Source organism: Notechis scutatus, chromosome 4 (assembly GCF_049901735.1).
Source record: "Notechis scutatus isolate UNSWTSFEM ecotype Mainland chromosome 4, rNotScu1.2, whole genome shotgun sequence".
Classification (NCBI taxonomy): domain Eukaryota; kingdom Metazoa; phylum Chordata; class Lepidosauria; order Squamata; family Elapidae; genus Notechis; species Notechis scutatus.
This window is the reverse complement of record NC_142012.1, coordinates 6,192,978-6,212,210: the sequence shown is the minus strand read 5'-3', so window position 1 is coordinate 6,212,210 and position 19,233 is coordinate 6,192,978. Positions and strand designations below refer to the sequence as shown.

The 19,233-nt window shown below is 48.6% G+C and overlaps 1 protein-coding gene across 1 annotated transcript; it reads left to right on the top strand.

Moving 5' to 3' along the window:
* The first annotated feature begins 309 nt into the window (after positions 1-309).
* TEX261 (testis expressed 261) lies at positions 310-18,481 on the top strand. The gene is made up of 6 exons (XM_087965738.1): positions 310-431; positions 4,887-4,966; positions 8,753-8,906; positions 11,840-11,907; positions 13,494-13,596; positions 17,751-18,481. The coding sequence occupies exons 1-6, from the start codon at positions 362-364 to the stop codon at positions 17,864-17,866; spliced, it is 591 nt and encodes a 196-aa protein (XP_087821864.1). The 5' UTR covers positions 310-361; the 3' UTR covers positions 17,867-18,481.
* Positions 18,482-19,233: the final 752 nt, after the last annotated feature.

Below are 19,233 nucleotides of genomic sequence, written 5' to 3'. Positions count from 1 at the left end.
CGAGTCAGCCATGCTGGTTCACGAATTCTGGGAGTTGAAGTCCAGAGGCCATCAAGGGGCCACAGCCCGCCCCCCACCTTCTCTAAGAGCTCCCATCTCTGCCTGGGCCTCCCCCGCCTGGTTGTCTCTTATGCAGGAGAAGCCCTTTTCCAAAGGACGCCCGCGGGCGCCGGGATGGCAGAGCGAAGCGAGCGCCGTCCTGCCGCGCCACCTCCGACCGCCGGGGGCCGCTGTGGAGGAGGGAGATGGGGAGAGAGGATCAGGGGGGTCGGCGGCGTTGGCGTTCCAACCACTTCCGCCTGTGCCGGAAGTGCCGGGCGGAGCCATCGCTGCCAGCCGCCGGGTGAGGCGCGGGGCGACGATGTGGTTCATGTACGCGCTGAGCTGGCTCGCGCTCTTCATCCAGGCCGCCTTCGTCACCCTCGGCATCGGTGAGCGGAGCCCTCCCTCCCCAGGAAGACCCCGCGCCGCCCGCCACGACGGACTCTCGCCTCCTCCCCACGGCTGGAGCGCGATGGTCCCGCCCGCCCGACGTGGCACCGCCCCCCCCACCTCCCCGGGCCGGCTGCCGTGGAGCCTCCACGTCCAGGAGCAGTCTACCCTTAGGAGCAGTCTAACCCTGGCCTGATTCCTGGGTGGGCGGGGGGAGGAAGAGGACCCTAGAAGGCAGGCCGATCTACCTCGCACGGTCGTTGTAAGGGAGAAAGGAGGAGGAAGGATTAGATGGCTTCTCCCTCTCTCCCCCCCCTCTCTTTCTCTTTCCTTCTTTCTTTCTTTCCTTCCTTCTTTCTCTCTCTTCCTTTCTTTCCTTTCCTTCCTTCCGCATATATATATATATGTATGTATGTATATATGTATGTATGTATGTACGTACGTACTTGTAAGGAAGGAAAGTAAAGAAAGGAAGAAAAAGAGTAAAAGAAGGATATATATTACACATGTAGGAACACTTAAGTTAGAGGAATATTTCCCAGTTTCTTGTAATATTATAGATACAGAACTATAGTTATGTAATGATAGAGTTTTATCCTGCCTCTTTCTCCTTCCTTCTCTAAATCAGTCATTTATATAATCTGTCAATCGATCTATCAGTTTATATAAGCTATCATGATCATCTATCATCTATGTATCTGCCTATCCTCTATCTATCTAAAATGTATCATCTATCAGTCTCAGGTTTCTCAACCTTGACAACTTTAAGATGGGGGGGACTTCAACTCCCAGAATTCCCAAGTTCCCCAGCCAACATAGGTTGAGCATCACTGATCTTTTCTGTCTCATCCATGTCGGTGTTTCTTAAGGTGGGTGGACTCATCTGAATTCTGAGAGTTGAAGTCACCCATCTTAAAAGTTGCCAAGGTTGAAAACACCTGTCTATCCCTCTATTCACCATCTATCATATCTATCTTCTCTCTCTCTCTCTTTCTTTCTGTCTATACATCATCTATTATTATCTATCATAATTATATATCCACCTACCTAACTATCTACCTTTCTCTATATCCATCATCTATCATTATCATATCTGTCATCTCTATCTATCTATCTTGGTCAATCTACTTCTGTCTCTGTATCCATCTATCATTATCTATCATCATTATCTATGTATATATAATCATTATTATATCTATCTACCTCCCTCTCTATCCATTATCTATCATCATTATATCTATCTATCTATCTATCTATCTATCTATCTATCTATCTATCTATCTATCTCTATCTTGATCAATCTACCTCTCTGTCTCTCTATCCATCATCTATCATTATCATTATGTATGTATATATATAATCATATATCTACCTACCTACCTCTATCCATTATCTATCATCATTATCTCTGTCTGTCTGTCTGTCTATCTATATCTATCTATCTATCTATCTATCTATCTATCTATCTATCTATCTATCTATCTATCTATCTATCTATCTATCTATGTGTCTGTCTTTCTATCCATCATCTATCATTATCATATCTATCATCATATATCTATCTACCTACCTATCTACCTCTCTATATCCATCATCTATCATTGTCATCATTATCATATCTATCATCGCTATCTATCTATCTATCTATCTATCTATCTACCTACCTACCTACCTACCTACCTATATATATCTATCGATCAATCTACCTCTCTCTATCCATCATCTATCATTATCTATCATTATCTGTGTATATATATAATCATCATATCTATCCACCTACCTAGCTACCTTTCTCTCTATCCATTATCTATAGTCATCATTTATCTATCTACCTATCTATATCTATCTTGATCAATCTACCTCTCTGTCTCTCTATCCATCATCTATCATTATCATTATGTATGTATATATATAATCATATATGTTTTCTTAAGTTTTCGCGGGTACTTACATGTATGGCATTCAGCTTTGTTCGGGTATTTTCCCACGTCATAGTAGTTGTGCTTTTAAAGTTGTAGCGACGTTTCGGCAGAATCTCATCTGCCATCATCAGGCTTCTGTATAGTGTTCATCTGTGAGTCAGGCTTTTACAGTGGTTTCAGATTTGAATTTGGGGCAGCCTATTGCTGTGCCAGAATGGTTTTTTCTTCATCCTGATTGGTTGAGAGTCTTGGTCTGTGTTTATTGGTCTTGGAGTTTGCTGTGTTCTGCTTGATTGGTGTTTCTAATATCTTCTGTCTGTTTTTTGGCTCTTTTTGTATCTTGATTGGCTGGCAACATTGTGTTACTTTATTGGAGGCCTTTAGTGCAGCTTGGCTCCCGGTAAATGGACGGCTATCATTAGTTAGGAAGCTGGGTTTCATCTGGGTGCCTGGTTGGGGTGTGTTTGAGCTGGAGGTATCAGGGGGGATCTGTTTGTGCCCAGGTGTTTGCCTGGCTACAGGTGTGGAGATTTTTTTGTTTGTGAGTGCAGGCTTCCAAATGATTGACAGTCTGGTGGAATCATCTCTTTTGTTCATGCTTTCTGGTCTTTTTTCAATCTCTATGGCTTCTCTGATGACTCTGTGGCTGGAGTTTTCTATAGTGGCTAGGGTTTTGGTGCCATTGAAGTTGATGCTATGACCTGTGGCTTCCATGTGTTGGACTAGTGAGGAAGTGTGTTCCAGCTTTTTGACTGCATTTTTGTGTTCATCCAGGCGGGTGCTTATTCTTCTATTGGTCTGTCCAATGTATGTGGCCGGGCATGATGCACAGGGGACTTCGTATATGCCTTGGTTTTCCAGATCAATTTTATCTTTGGGGTTTCTGAGGATGGCTGCTATTTTTCTGTCTGTTTTGAAGGCAGTCTTGATGTGATGTCTGTGTAGTATCTTACTAATTTTGTCTGTAGTGCCTCTTATGTAGGGCAGGACAGCTGTTCCATAGGCCTGTTCATCTTCTGGGTCTCTATTATGTCTCAGTGTGTTTTTGTGGATCAAGCCGGTGATTTTGCTTTTGTGGAAGCCGTTGGCTGTCAGTACTTTGGTCAGGGTGCATAGTTCAGTCTTAATGTGTGTCTTGTCTGCCAGGCGTTTGGTTCTAGTAATTAGTGTTTTAGCCACGGAGTTTATCTGTGCTGGGTGGTGGTGGGATTGGGTGTTGAGGTAGCGGTTGGTGTGTGTTTTCTTCTGGTATATGGTGTGTCCTAGTGTGCCATCTGTTTTTTTGTAGATTAGTACATCTAGGAATGGTAGTTGTTTGTTTCCGTTTCCATGGTGAACTTGATTTTGGGGTGTGTGCTGCTTAGGTGTGTTAGGAAGTTGTTTAGGTTTTCTTTTCCATGGGGCCAAATCACGAATGTGTCATCGATGTATCTTAACCATAGTTTGGGTTTGTGGATGGCATTGGCCAGGGCTCTGGATTCGTATTCTTCCATGAACAGGTTTGCAATGACAGGTGACAGTGGTGATCCCATAGGGGCTCCTTCAATTTGTTTATAATCATATATCTACTACCTACCTCTATCCATTATCTATCATCTATCTATCTATCTATCTATCTATCTATCTATCTATCTATCTATCTCTCTTTCTATCCATCATCTATCATTATCATATCTATCATCATTATCATATATCTATCTATCTATCTATCTACCTATCTACCTCTCTCTATATCCATGATCTATCATTATCATCATTATCATATCTATCTATCTATCTATCTATCTATCTATCTATCTATCTATCTATCTTGATCAATCTACCTCTCTATCCATCATCTATCATTATCTATTATCTGTATGTATATAATCATATCTACCTACCTACCTACCTACCTGCCTACCTTTCTCTCTATCCATCATCTATCGTCATCATTTATCTATCTACCTATCTATATCTTGATCAATCTACCTCTCTGTCTCTCTATCTATCATCTATCATTATCGTTATCTATGTATATATATATAATCATCATATCTATCTACCTACCTACCTCTGCCTACCTTTCTATCCATCATCTATCGGTATTATCTATCTATCTATCTATCTATCTATCTATCTATCTATCTATCTATCTATCTATCTATCTATCTATCTAGATCTGTCTACCTCTCTGTCTCTCTTTCTCTCCATCACTCTGTCCACCCTCTTATCTCCTGCCAATATCCAGGTGGGAAGGGCAGATGTCATGCTAGCAATAGCTGCGTGGTGGTTTTCATGCTTGGGGGGAGAGGCAGGGCGGTGGCCTTCTCCCTTCGCTCCTGCCTCCCATCCTACGGCCGAGATGGACGCTTGGAGGGACAGGTCGGCCGCATTGGAGGCTGCTCTCCTTGCCTGTCCAGCCAGGGATGCGGGAGGAATTGGGCCTTGGCCTCCCCTTGCAGGGGAGCTGACTGCAGGTTAGGCAGCATGGCAGGACGGCTTAATGGTTGGGTGTTTCTCCTCTTCCTCCCTGCTCCCTCCCTCCCTCAGCGGCTGGATTGTACTACCTGGCAGAGCTGATAGAAGAGTACACCGTGGCCACAAGCCGCATCATCAAATACATGATCTGGGTAAGCATCAAACCTGCAGGTCTGTCTGGTCTGCAGGTCTCTCTGGTTTGGGACAGGGAGGGAGTGGGAGGCAGGAAGAGAGACCCTGGGAAAGCACCCACTTCCTTGGCTGCTTTCGACGGTCCCGTCTCCCCTTCCCTGGAGAAAATGTGCACAGGTAGTTCTCAACTTAACAACTGTTCGCTTAGGGACCATTGGGAAGCTACAATGCCAGGGGGGAAAAAACAAACGACTTGCGACCAGTTTTCACACTGCAACATCCTCACGTTCACGCGATCCAAAATCCAGACCCTTGGCAACTGGAGTGGGGTGGGGTGGGGGTTGTCACGTGATTCCCCCCTTTTGGGCGACCTTCCGACACGTGAAATCCACGGGGGGATCCAGACTGGTTTAACAACGGCGGTGATTCACTTAATAACGGGGGCCCAGAAAGGTTGCACAAAGTTCAAAGAACGTTTGCTTAGCCATGGAAATGTTGAGCTCGAGATTGTGGTCATACGGTGAGGACTGCCTGTATAGGCTTTGGGGGTGGGTGGGCGGGGGCTGATCTCTAGGGCAACATTTTCAATCCCAGTGAGGTTAAGAGGTGGGGAATCTTCAGCTGGCAGAGAATTGGCTGAGGTTGAGAAACTGAGATTTAGAGGGAACTGAGATTTAGAGGGACGTTTTTTTCTTCCTTGGGGCTTTTCATTGGGTCTCTCTTTTTTTTCCACCTCCCGCGTGGCCAGAGGTGGCGAAGAAAGCAGCAGGCTTGGGGAGTGGAGGTGTCATGCCCCTGTTGGAATCTGATTCCAAGGGGAGGCCGAGCAGCTGACAGCAAGCGGGAGTGTGGCTCCGTTGGCTGTGGAAGAAACTGGGGAAGGGCAAAGTCCAGCTGGGCAGAGCAGGGAAGAGGTAGAACAAGGCAGAGGAAATTCGGAGGAAGACCCAGGCCCACCCCCCTCTTCATCCTAGGGCACGCAGGGAGGAATGGAGAAGGGAGCAACGTGAGTTGCATGGCTTATGGGGGAGGAAAGGGCCCCGATTCCCTTCATTAGCTGCAGCTGGGAACACAGTGTTTAAAAAGGGAGTTTGCGTACAGCAACTTGTTGAAAGCAAATCTGAGTTATCTTTTATGGTCGAGGCTTATCTGTGTTCCTGGCGTCTTCCCAACTGTGTGTGTTTTGTTGGCCTTTGAGGTCTGCAATTCCTTCTCATGCCCTGCCCAATTAATTGCTGCAGCATGGTTTGTGTGGATTTTTAGTTACAGTTTTTATGTACTTTGTTTTCGGACTGAATTTCCTCCAATTAAAGACTGGTTTTGGGAGAGTTTTTTTTTCTCCAGCCGAAGGTAACCGGACATTGGGGGCAAAGTTGGAGGTATGAAAGGGACTTTTCTTACTGATGCGACGGTGTTGCCTTTGTGTCACGCCCCGGGTCATCACAGGAGGCTGCCGACCCTCCTTCCCTCCCCAGCGCCTGGTCTGAGCATGGCGTCCATCCGTTAGAATGGTCCCTTGCTTCCTCTCATATCTGAAGGTTGGGGTCACGGCAGCCGGACAATCATTTTGGGTGATTTTGAGACCTTTCACTGCTCATCATCCAAACAGCCTCAACGCCCAGAGCAAGTTAGCTGGGCAGAGGGAGGGCACCACGCCCACCTCGTGTGTGTGTGTGTGTGTGTGTCTCCTCCCCGAAACGCATTGCGATGTGTGGGTTCTCAGTCCTTCCCTGCAAAGGTTGGATCGAAGGAATTGGTCCATTCCCACGACTCTCTCCCTGACTAGCTTTCTCTGGCTGATGAAGCTGCTTGGATGGGTGTGTGTGTGTGTGTGTGTGTGTGTGTGACATGATAGCTAAGGGGGAGCATGATAGTATTCCAGTATTTGAGGGGCTGCCCCAAAGAAGAGGAAGGGGTGTGTGTGTCACATTGTCCAAAGCACCTGAAGGCAGGACAAGAAACAATGGATGGAAACTAATCCAGGAGAGAAGCAAGCTGGAATTAAGGAAAAAACTTCCTGACTGTAAGAACAAGTAATCGGAGGAACCAGAAATCGTGGGTGATCCACCACTGGAGGTTTTGAAGAAGAGTCTGGATAGGCATTTGTCTGAAATGGGCTAGGGTGTCCTGCTTGATCGGGGGGCTGGATTAGAAGACCTCTAAGGTCCCTTCCAACTCTGTCATTCTATTATTGTGTCTAGCCCGGAATGGGTTAACACACCCAGAAAAACTAGGATGGGGTAACACGATAGCAATATTCAAGTATTTGAGGGGCTGCCCCAAAGAAGAGGTGGGGGTCAACTTATTTTCCAAAGCACCTGAAGGCAGGACAAGAAAGAACAGATGGAAACCAATCAGTAGGAGAAGCAACCTGGAATTAAGGAGAAATTTCCTAACGGTGAGAACAATTGACCGGTGGAACAGCTTGCCACCAGAAGTTGTGGGTGCTTCAATATCCCTGGAGGTTTTCAAGGAAGAGATTGGAGAAGCATTTGTCTGGAATTATATAAGGTCTTCTGTTTGAGCAGGGGGGCTGGACTAGAAGACCTCCAAGGTCCCTCCCAGCTGTATTCTGATTGATTGTCTCTCATCAGAGAACGAGGGTTATCAAGAAATAGAGGCCTAAGGAGATTCTCCATCATCCAGGTCACGATTGTCCCAAAGGTGCTTCTCCCCCCCCCCCCTCCCCGAGAGGCAACTGGACTTTCTGGGTTTTTCTTTGAAAGACATTTCGCTTCTCATCCAAGGATCTTCTTCAGTCCAAACCCCAACACAAAGCCGGAGAAGCTTTTCTGATGCGAAGCGGAACGTCTTCAAAGAAAAAAAACCAGAAAGTCCAATTGCCTCTTGGGGGGGAAAAAAAGCACCTTTGGGACAAGAAATAGAGGTTTCTCAGCATAAGAGAGCATCCCTGATTGGAGGTGAAAAGGACCTTGGGAGGCAGGGAGAGGAGGAGCAGCCACCAGCGCCAGGAAACCCCTCAGACAGGACAGGGGTCGCCAACCTTTTAGACCTCAGGGACCACCAAACTCATAATTTTAAATCCCGCGGATCAGAGACCTTGGGAAAATCCCCCCAAAAAGTCTGCAGGAAAATCCCCCACCCCGTTTTCCTACCGATCGATCGATCTTTTATTTGGGATCGCAGGATACCGTCTCCAGCTCTGTTCTCACAGGGAGAGAGAGACTTTTGGCTTCATGCAAGGAAAGCAGCAGAAGCCGCAGAAGTCTTTCTTTCTCTCCCCCAAACTCCGCCAGAAACGAGTCTTGGTGAGACTTGGCGCGCCGGCGCAACCTCTTGGAGCAGGAGGCCATGCAGGGTCCCAAAGACTCATTTCTGGCGGAGTTTGGGGGAGAGAAAGAAAGACTTCTGCTGCTTTCCTTGCATGCAGCCAAAATCAGAAGAAGAAAGAAGCGGAAAACAGCCTAGTGGCCAGGCGAGGCACATGGGGCGAGGGGGGCAAGTTTCCACCCCTTCCCCCCCTCTCCTCACTACCTTGTGTTGTCTACAACGCAAGCGACAGAAGCCTTGTGTTCCGCGCAGCTTGGATTAATTGCTTTGGGGGAGACATTTCTCTGTGGACCACCAAAATTTTCTCACAGACCACCAGTGGTCTTCAGCCTACCGGGTTGGCGATCACTGAGATAGGAGGCAGCTGAGCCCCCTTCCAGCTCTGTTCCGACTGAAGTGTCTCGCCCTAAGAACCAGAAATGAGCCCGGTGAAGTCCACCTTCCAGACCCCTTTGCCTGGCACGACTTGAGACTCTTTTACCCCCTTGACCTCTTTCTCTCTCTCTCTCTCCTAGTTCTCCACGGCTGTGCTGGTCGGCCTGTATCTCTTTGAGCACTTCCCGGGTCTCGTGGTGGGCGTGGGTCTCTTCACCAACCTGGTCTACTTCGGATTGCTGCAAACTTTCCCTTTCATCATGCTGACCTCTCCAAATTTCATCCTCTCCTGTGGTGAGTGGCCACCCACCCCCGACTCCCCTACGGCCCTGGAGGGCCTTCCTCACGGCGTCTGCCTCTCTGATTGTGACTTTTGTCAAGCGAGGTTGTGTCACCGGGCTTATTGCCCTGCGGCCTTGCCTGAAAGACATTGAGGGCAGGGGTCCCCAACCACCGGGCCCCGGACCGGTAGCGGTCCGTGGAACATTTTCTACCGGGCCGCCAGTTTGCTGGGCGCCGCCATCTTTTTTTCGATGATAAAGTGCTTCCGGGTGAGCTTTTCCGGTTGGAAAGCGGCGTTTGGGTCCTGAAGGAATCCTCACGCCTTAGTTTCATCGAAGGGGGCGGCTTCAACGAAACTAAGGCGCGAGGATTTTTTCAGCACCCAAGGCAAGGCGAGCCAAGCGACCGTCCCGGCCGTCCCGAAGCCCATCGACAAAGGTACAAAGGAGGCGTTGAAGGTGGCGGAGAGAAGCGGGGGACGGCTGGCTGGCCGGTCGTTCGGCTCGCCTTGCCTTGTCATGCGTGCTGATGCCGGTACCGGGCCGCGGATCATTTTGTGATGCCGGTACCGGCCCGTGGCACAAAAAAGGTTGGGGGCCACTGGTTTAAGATATTGGGTCTCCCAAACCTGGCCACTTTTAAGGCTCCTGGACTTCCGCTCCCAGAATTCCCCAGCCAGCGTGGAAATCGAAGGTCCGTGAGTTTTTAAGTGGCCAAGGTTGGACACTCTTTTTCAGTTAGACCAGGCTGGCTGTGGGGGATTCTGGGAGTTGGAGTCTTAAAAATGGCCAGGTTTGGAGACACCACCACGCCCTCCGCTTTAGGTTATGAGAGAAAATCAGCTCTTGATTAATCCTGCAGTCTCTGGCTTGAGACATTGTCAGCCTGATAGTTTTTGTGGGGGAGTGGCGTGGTGTCTCCATCAGATGTAGAACGATTCAGAAACCAGGTAAGTCAAAGGCTACCTGTTTTCACTTCCTTTTTTTCCCTTGCCATCCAAATTTAGACTGGGAGATTGCTTGGAGTAAGGACTGTCTGTCATTCTGTCTGTCTGTCTGTCTACTCATCTTGTCTGTCTGTATTATCTACCTATCTGTCATCCATCTATCTAGCCGTCTAGCTGTCTGTCTGTCCATCCATCCATCCATCCATCCATCCATCCATCCATCCATCCATCATCTATCTGTCTGACTCTGTCTATCTCTCTCTCTCTTTCTCTCTCTCTCTCTGTGTATGTAAGTATCTCTATCTATCTTCTATGTAGTTACCTGCCTAGCTACCTACTGTTCTGACCCAAACTCTTTTCCAATAAAACAAACACAAACCAAAGGGAACAGAAACCTTTTAATGAGTCTTACAAATCCCCGGTTAAAAGGCTGCTGCAAACTAATTAACTTTGATAAGCACAAACCTTGCCAGAACTGTGCAAGATGCCAAGAATCACAGATAAGAAATATTTCACAAGATCCTTTAATGTGTGAGACTTGCCAAAACAAAACAGACAAGAAATAATTTGCAAAATAAGAATCTTCAAATACCAACTAAGGATACTAGAATGTCCACGAGGCTGGAGTTTCAAAGCGTCTTTGCTTCCTGCAAAGAATGTTCGCTTCGCAGCTGGCTTTTATCTTCTTGAAGGAGGGGCCATTACCTTGCAGCCTTACTCCTGAGTCACCTGTGCTGCTGCAGCTGCTCTTTCCTGCAAGCAGCCCTGCGTGCACACGCACTTGGCACGGGCTCCTCGGGAACCTCCTCACCGCTGCTGCCAGCCCCCACAATCTCCGAAGGCAGCAGTCCACAATGGTCCTGGCCCCTCATCTGAGTCCTCGCTCTCCTCAGCTGTCCGCAACTGCTGTTGGCTAACCACAACACCTGCTTACCTAACTGTGGTGGCTCAGTGGTTAGAATTCAGTATTGCAGGCTGTCTCTGCCCACTGACAGGAGTTTGATCCTGACCGATTCAAGGTTGACTCAGACTTCCACCCTACTGAGGTCGGTCAAATGGAGACCCAGATTGTTGGGGGCAAGAGGCTGACTCTGTAAACTGCTCAGAGAGGGCCGTAAAAGCCTAGTGAAGCGGTATATTAAGGGATAGTGCTCCATCTCCCTTCGTTCTGTAAATGTCAGCCTGACTGAAATCAGGAGCCCCCATTTTCCCCATGAACAAACTTTATTTACAGGAGTACCGAAGGACAGTGGGAAGAGGCCTCGGGAGGTCTTCTAGTCCAACCCTCGTGCTGTGGTTAGCCGGCAGCAGGTGCGGACGGCTGAGGAGAGTGAGGACTCAGATGAGGGGCCAGGACCATTAGGGAGTGGACTGCAGCCTTCGGAGATTGTGGGGGCTGGCAGCAGCGATGAGGAGGTTCCCGAGGAGCCTGTGCTAAATGGCGCGTGCGCGCAGGATTGCTCACAGGAAAGAGCAGCTGCAACAGCACGGGCGACTCGGGAGTAAGGCTGCAAGGTAATGGCCCCTCCTTCAAGAAGAATAAAGCCAGCTGCAAAACGAACGCTCTTTGCAGAAGGCAAAGACGTTTTGAAACTCCAGCCTCGTGGACATTCCAGTATCCTGAGTTGGTATTTGAGGATTCTTATTTTGCAAATTATTTCTTGTCTGTTATCTTTTGGCAAAATCTCACACCGTTTTGGCAAGGCTTGCGCTTATCACAGCTAATTATTTTGCAGAAGCATTAAAAGGTTTACTCTTCCCTTTGGATCGTGTTTAATTTGTCGGGAAAGGGCGTGGGTCAGAACGCCTTGGCTCAAGCAGCTCGAGGCTTAAAGCGTTGGGGAGCTGCTGTTTTTCTGCTTTTGCCGACGGCCGTTACCTGCGGCACAGTTCCGTCCCTGCAGTGTTTGGGTCTGAGGGGGATCTCGTTGGCTGAACGAAGCCCCTCCGAATTTATGAGCCCCTTCTCTCTCTCTCTTTTCCCCCTCCATTTTGGCAGTGCTGGTTGTGCTGAACCATTACCTGGCCTTTCAATATTTTGCAGAGGAATATTACCCCTTCTCAGAGGTAAGAGGGGTCCGGAGGGAGGCGGGCGACCCTAAGAGCCACGAGACCCTCCCTGCTGTGTTTTCCTCTCTCTACGGCGAGTCCTCGACTTACGACTAAAATTTCCACCGCTGAGCAAGATGGTTGTTCATTAGAGTCATAATAGCTGATGTCAGGACCTTTTTTGGGGTGGGGGGCAGAGTTGTTAAGCGGATCCCTGGGTTGTTAAGTGAATCACACCATCGTTAAGTGAAATATGGCTTTTCCCCCTCATTGGCTTGGTTTTTTCAGAAGGCCGGGGTGCTGCAACCGTGTTGAACCCATTGCCAAGCCCCCAAAGTTTGTGCGGGGACGCTGCCATGGCCGTAAGTATGAGAACCGGCCGTAAGTCCCCTTTTTTCCCCCCCAGCGCCTTCGTCCCTTCGGACAGCCGTTAAGCAGATGGTCGTAACTCGAGGACCACCTGCCGCTGAGGAAAGCGCCTTTCTTGCTGCCGCTGAGTCTCTCACGCCTTCGGTGGCAGCCGCAGCCACGGAGCCCCAAAGCAGCACCAAATTCCTTGAGTTACGACCATAATGGAGACTGGCTGTAATAGTCGTAAAGTGTGTGTGTGGGGGGGTCGAACGTATGACCGACCTGACTTTAAGATTTTGGGGGTTTGTTTGGGGTTTGTTTTGCGGCGGTCGTTAAAAGAACAATGGTGTTGTAAATACGAATCCGTGGTTCTCCGTGGAGGCGGTTTTTACCAAAAGCCAGAAATAAGGGGTGGGGTTTTTGGCCGAAATGACATAAAATGTGACCCCGGGACACTCGTAAAAGTGGCATTGCTACCATGTGACCTGCCCCTAATCCCACCTTCCAGCCCAGTTATAACTTTGGATTCAGGTCGTAAATCGCCTTTTTTTTTTCAAGTAGGCCGCTAAGCGATCGATTATAAGTCAAGAATCCCCCGCCCCCGTATAGGTAGTTTCGAACTAAACAATGGCTCATTTAGCGTCCAAAGTTACGACGGCATTGGAAAAAAAGGACCTCTTTTTCACACTTAACGACTGTGGCGACATTCACCGCCGTCGCATGGTCAAAATTCAGAGGCCTCAGCAGCGGTCTCACACTTAGCGACGGTCGCAGTGTCCCTCCCCTGGGGGCAGGGGCGAGGCGTCACGCGATCCCCTTTTGTGAACCTTCTGACGAGCCGAGTCGATGGGGGAAGCCGGATCTGCTGAACGAACTGGGTTCCCGCGGCGATTTGCTTAACGGCGAGGAACGGCCGTCCAAAAGGAGGCCAAAGCTCCGTTCGAGAAACACCTCGCTCGGCTACAGAAATGTCGGGCGGGACCCGGTCGTAAGTCGAGGACTATCCGTAGGGGGTTGCGGGAGGAACAATCTGGGGTTTCACCTGCCCCCCCATCTTTTGACTAAGTCAGGTCTCAAAATGGAGCCAGTCTGGTTCCTGGCTGTGGCCCTGGTGGGACGAGCTGGTCCAGGGGCGCTTTGGGCCTGCAGGGGGAGCTCTGGGAGGGCAGCTGGAGGTTGCTGGGATGGTTTTTGAGGGGAGTGGGGACACTGGGGCTTACCTGATGCTCTTTCTCCCCCTTCCCCCTCTCCAGGTACTGGCCTATTTCACCTTCTGCCTCTGGCTCACCCCCTTCGCCTTCTTCGTCTCCTTGTCGGCTGGCGAAAACGTCCTGCCGTCCACCGTGCAGCCGGGAGGTGAGTTCTCTAGCCAGGCACCCACCACCACCACCCCACTTGTGGCCCAGGGAAGGGGGCAAGACGACCCCAGGCAGGATTCCCACCCAGAACAAAATCCGCAGCAACTTGGGGTCTCTCCGTAAAAGGGGGGGAGGGGGGAGAGTAGTGAGGAGAGCGGCTGTGGGCCGTGATGGCTGGCCTCGAGGAATTGGTGAGGTGGGGGGGTCCTTGGGACTCTCAGCGGTGGGTTCTCTTGCAGACGTCTCAAGATCGAACTATGTAACCACATCAGTGTTGGAAGGGAGTGGGGTTTGCAGGGAAGAGGGGAGGAGGAGAGGGAGGAAGAGGGGGAGCATTGTGAGGTCCTTGGGGCTCTCTCTCTGTAAATGTTGTTTACCTCCACGTGTTTGTGGATGGCTGATTCGTCAGGGTGCCAAGGCTTCCAGGAATTCCCTACTGTTTTTGGACTTGGTTTGGTCTAGGACCATGATGGCAAACCTGTGGCACGCAGGTTTTCTTGCGGACATCTCATGACCCAACGACGTAACCTCATCAGTGTTGGAAGGGAATGAGGGTTTGTGGAGAGGAGGGCTCAGGCATCCTTGGTGCTGCTCACTTGTGACGTTTCATTATCCAACAAGGAAACATCTTGAGTGTTAGAAGCGGGGAGGATTTACTCTCCGTTTATATACAACGTTGCTGGGAACGTTCCTGGTAGTTCCTCAATTAGATTGCCGTGTTCTGTTGGATTGAATAGAACAGAATAATAACAGAGTCGGAAGGGACCTTGGAGGTCTTCTAGTCCAACCCCCTGCTCAGGAGATTGTAGCTCATCATTCCTTGATTGCGGTATTGTTTGCTTGTTGATTGTCGGTCCAGTATTAATCTCTGCTTATCTTAGTATTGATTGCTGGTGTTTGGGCCTTTTTGCTTCTCTCTTTGAAATGGTGTGTAAATGTTGTTTACCTCCACGTGTTTGTGAATGGCTGATTCGTCAGGGTGCCAAGGCTTCCAGGAATTCCTGTTTTTGGACTTGGCTTGGTCTAGGACCATGATGGCAAACCTGTGGCACGCAGGTTTTCTTGCGGACATCTCATGACCCAACGACGTAACCTCATCAGTGTTGGAAGGGAGTGGGGTTTGCAGGGAGGTGGAGGAGGAGGAGGAAGAGGAAGAAGGGGAGAACTGTGAGGTCCTTAGTGCTCTCTGAGCTGGGTTGTTTTCTTGCAGACATCTCAAGACCCAACTACGTAACTTCATCAGTGTTGGAAGGGAATGAGGGTTTGTGGAGAGGAGGGCTCATGTATCCTTGGTGCTGCTCTCTTGTGACGTTTCATTATCCAACAAGGAAACATCATGAGTGTTAGAAGCGGGGAGGATTTACTCTCTGTTTATATACAACGTTGCTGGGAACGTTCCTGGTAGTTCCTCGATTAGATTGCCGTGTCCTGTTGGATTGAATAGAACAGAATAATAATAGAGTCGGAAGGGACCTTGGAGGTCTTCTAGTCCAACCCCCTGCTCAGGAGATTGTAGCTCATCATTCCTTGATTGGGGTATTCTTTGCTTGTTGATTGTCGGTCCATTATTAATCTCTGCTTATCTTAGTATTGATTGCTGGTGTTTGGGCCTTTTTACTTCTCTCTTTGAAATGGTGTGTAAATGTTGTTTACCTCCACGTGTTTGTGGATGGCTGATTTGTCAGGGTGCCAAGGCTTCCAGGAATTCCCTACTGTTTTTGGACTTGGCTTGGTCTAGGACCATGATGGCAAACCTGTGGCACGCAGAACCATTTGTCCGGGCACACGAGCCCCAGCCAAACTTGCCTGCACTGCACATGTGCATGCCTCCCAGCTGTTTTTCAGCCCGTTTGAGGCAGTTTTCATCGTCCCGGAGGCTCTAGCGGGCGGTGCTCATCTCCATTTCAAAGCCGAAGAGCCAGCACTGTCCGAAGACGTCTCCGCGGTCATGTGTCTGGCATGATTAAATGCTGAAGGCGCATGGAACACTGTTCCCTTCCCACCAAAGGGGTCCCTATTTTCCTACTTGCATTTTTTATGTGCTTTCGAACTGCTAGGTTGGCAGAAGCTGGGACAAGGAACGGGAGCTCACTCCGTTACGGGGCGCTAGGGATTTGAACCGCCGAACTGCCGACCTTCCTGATTGACAAGCTCAGCATCTTAACCACTGAGTCACCGCCTCTCACTGCTAGTACTCTTTTTCTCTTCCCCCTTGTATCACACCCTCCCTTTTCCCATTCCTTTTCCTTCCTTCCCTTCCTTTCCTATTTTCTTTTCTTTTTGTATTTTATATTATGTCAGGATTCGGGCAGTTACCCCATTTGAATCCTGAGTCTCGAGCCAAACTTCCAAAACTTCAAAAGGATTTATTGGGAGTTAACATGTCCGGCACTGCTTGGGTGTAGCCGACTCTGGGACACATCATTCATGGTCACCCTTGACCCTGGTTTCCCCTGACCTGTGGGTGTATCATAATTCATATTCTCCAATGGGACACGTCCCTAGCCAAGAGTCATCCATCATGCTCTCCAGTTAGATATTTGCCACGGGAGAAACTTCAGTCACCTAGTTGCTATCTTTGAAAAACTATTTATGGAATGCACTTTTGGTTTCCAAGCTGCCGCACTGCTCTTTCAAACCCCTTTCCCTCCCTCCCTTTCTGTTGGCATCTCTAAAAAGGCCATAGAAATATTTTATGAGTTGACATATTGTACAATAAAATAAAATCATCGGTTGCTCTCGTTCTTCTTTGGAGGAGATTGCGAAAACCAGATACTGAAAATCTCCACAGACCGTTTCATCCTAAACATTCATATTTCAAACTGTTACCATCAAGGAGGCGTTATAGGTGTCATAAAATGAGGACTAATAGATTGAGAAACAGTTTCTTTTCCAAGGCAGGAACTGTCTTGAAGCAAACAGTGCATTTGTGATTTAGTCCTATTATTATTATTATTATTATTATTATTATTATTATTATTATTATTATTTATTTTAATTTTTAAATACTCGGTAGTGTGATTGTGATGTGGTGTTTGGGGCGCTGTGCTGGAGTAGCTTTCGAATTTCATTGTATTTGTGGAATGCAATGGCAATAAAGGTTTCTATTCTATTCTATTCTATTCTATTCTATTCTATTCTATTCCATTCCATTCCATTCCATTCCATTCCATATTTTCCATTCTATTCTATTCTATTCTATTCTATTCTATTCCATTCCATTCCATTCCATTCCATTCCATTCCATTCCATTCCATTCTATATTCTATTCTATTCTATTCTATTCTATTCTATTCTATTCCATTCCATTCCATTCCATTCCATTCCATTCCATTCCATATTTTCTTTTCTATTCTATTCTATTCTATTCTATTCTATTCTATTCTATTCTATTCTATTCTATTCTATTCTATTCTATTCTATTCTATTCCATTCCATTCCATTCCATTCCATTCCATTCCATTCCATTCTATTCTATTCTATTCTATAAAATGCTCTGTGGAAAAAAAAACTATATAAAAGTAAAATAATTAAATGCTGCTGGATATTAAAAAAAGAAATAAGAAAGAGGGAACAAAGCCAGCTGCCCCGTTCAGCTCTGGTATTCAATGCATATATTCACTTTTCACCCTGGATGGGCCTGGCGTTGGGCTCCCTCGCCTGCCCTCTGGTTCCCACGTGTCCCTTCAGCTGTCAGCGGGTGGGATGAGTGGGTCTGGGGGACGAGTGTTTTCTCCACAGTATGCCCTGGGCAGTGGTGGGATTCAAAAAAAAATTATTATCAGTTCCCTACTCCTGGGGGAAGGATATACTGCAAAATCCCCCTTCCCTTCCCTCCCCACCCCACTAACCTGCTTTCCAGCTCTGTTCTCCTATGCAGGGCAACCAAAGAAGACCCAGCCGATCAGCTGGGACTCAATGGGAGGCAGAGAAGAGATGGGGTTGGCGGGTGCCAGTCCGAGGCGGGATTGGCTGGTTCTCCCAACTATTCAAAATTTCCGCTACCGGTTCTCCAGAACCGGTCAGACCCGGCTGAATACCACCTCTGGCCCTGGGGGAAGGGTTAGGTGGATGGATGGACGAGGCCCTTCCCGTTTTGAACCCCAACTCGCTCGGCCTTCGCTCTGATCTGTGTCTCCTTTGCCTCCTCAGACGACGTGGTCTCCAGCTACTTCACCAAAGGGAAGCGAGGGAAACGTTCCGGGATCCTCCTCGTCTTCTCCTTCATCAAGGAAGCCATCTTGCCCAGCCGACAGAAGATGTACTGATCGTCCTCCCCTCCAGCAACCCCCCCCAGATGTTGTCGTTTCCCACCCACCCCCTCCCTCTTCTGGACACAGGGGGACCTTCCTCCTGTTCTGAGCCTCCACATCCCTCTTTTTTTCCTGACCTCGAGATCCGTTCAGGGTGAACAAAGCGGGAAAGAGCCCCGAGGTGTGTGTGTGTGGGGCAGCTCTCTTTCCTGTGGGTGGCTGGGGAAGGGGGACGAGGTCGGGGACCCCCCTCCCATCTCGCCCCACCCCTCTCAAAGGGGTTTCCGATGAGCTCTTAGCATGCTTTTTTTAAAGCCAGGGCAGTTCATCTCTTCGGGGTAGGAAGGGGGACGCGACGTTTCGTGAGCCGGATTTCTTCCAACGTTTTTTTTTGTGAGAGGAACCTGCCCGGGAACGAAGGACAAAATGGACTTCTGAAAGACGCCGCCTTCTTCCGTCGTGGCTGACCCGAACCAGACCATCCGGCCAGGAATGACAAAAAAAAAAAAAAAAAGAAGTCTAATAATTCTTCTTCCTTCATTGTGCTAGGAGGTTCTTCTCCGGGAAGCTGGCTAAACTTGTTTTTGGGGTTTTGGTTCTTGTTAGGAAAAAAAAAAAAAGGAAACAAAAGGAAACCAGGAAGGATGGTTCCACACAAACTTCCTGGCTCGGCTTTTGGAGTGTGTGAAAAGCAAAGCTGCATTGAGCACAGAAAGACTGCAAAACTTCCCGGGTGTCAGTGGAAATCGAACTATACCAACGCCCCGGTTGGGGAAGGAACCAGGATGGCGTGCAAAGAATTGGCCAGGTTGTGCCTGGAACGCAGGAAGCCATGAGGGTCTACTCTGCTCCTTGGGCTGGGCGCCACCCCCGGCTCTGCCCCAGCAGTTGTCAGGCTGCCTGGCCCGTCTAGAGGACCTCCGGAGGCTTCCAGCTGCCGCGATGTTCTTGGCTGAAGGCAACAGGTGTCTCTTTCAGCACAAAGTTTGTGTTCAATAAAGGTGTTCAGTGACAACAGAACAAAGAGACAACTCTCTTCTCCCCTTTTTCTTCAGGGTGTGATGACCCGGGGCGTGGCACAAAGGCAACACGATCAGAGAATAAGTCTTGGTCTCTTCATTAGCTCCAAGTTTGCCCCCAATGTCCCGGTTACTCTCCGGTCTGGAGAAAAACTCTCCCAGGAACCTGCAACCGCCTTGGGCTGCAGATATTTCAATCCAAAATAAGTGTAAACAGAAAACTAAACTATAAATCCAACAAGGCAAGATAAGGTAATAAATCTGGCAGGGCAAGCTAAGGAGTTCCAGAAGTGAAGTAACATGGCAATAAATCCAACCAGTTGGGAGGATGCCAGGAACTCAGATAAAATCAACCAACACTAG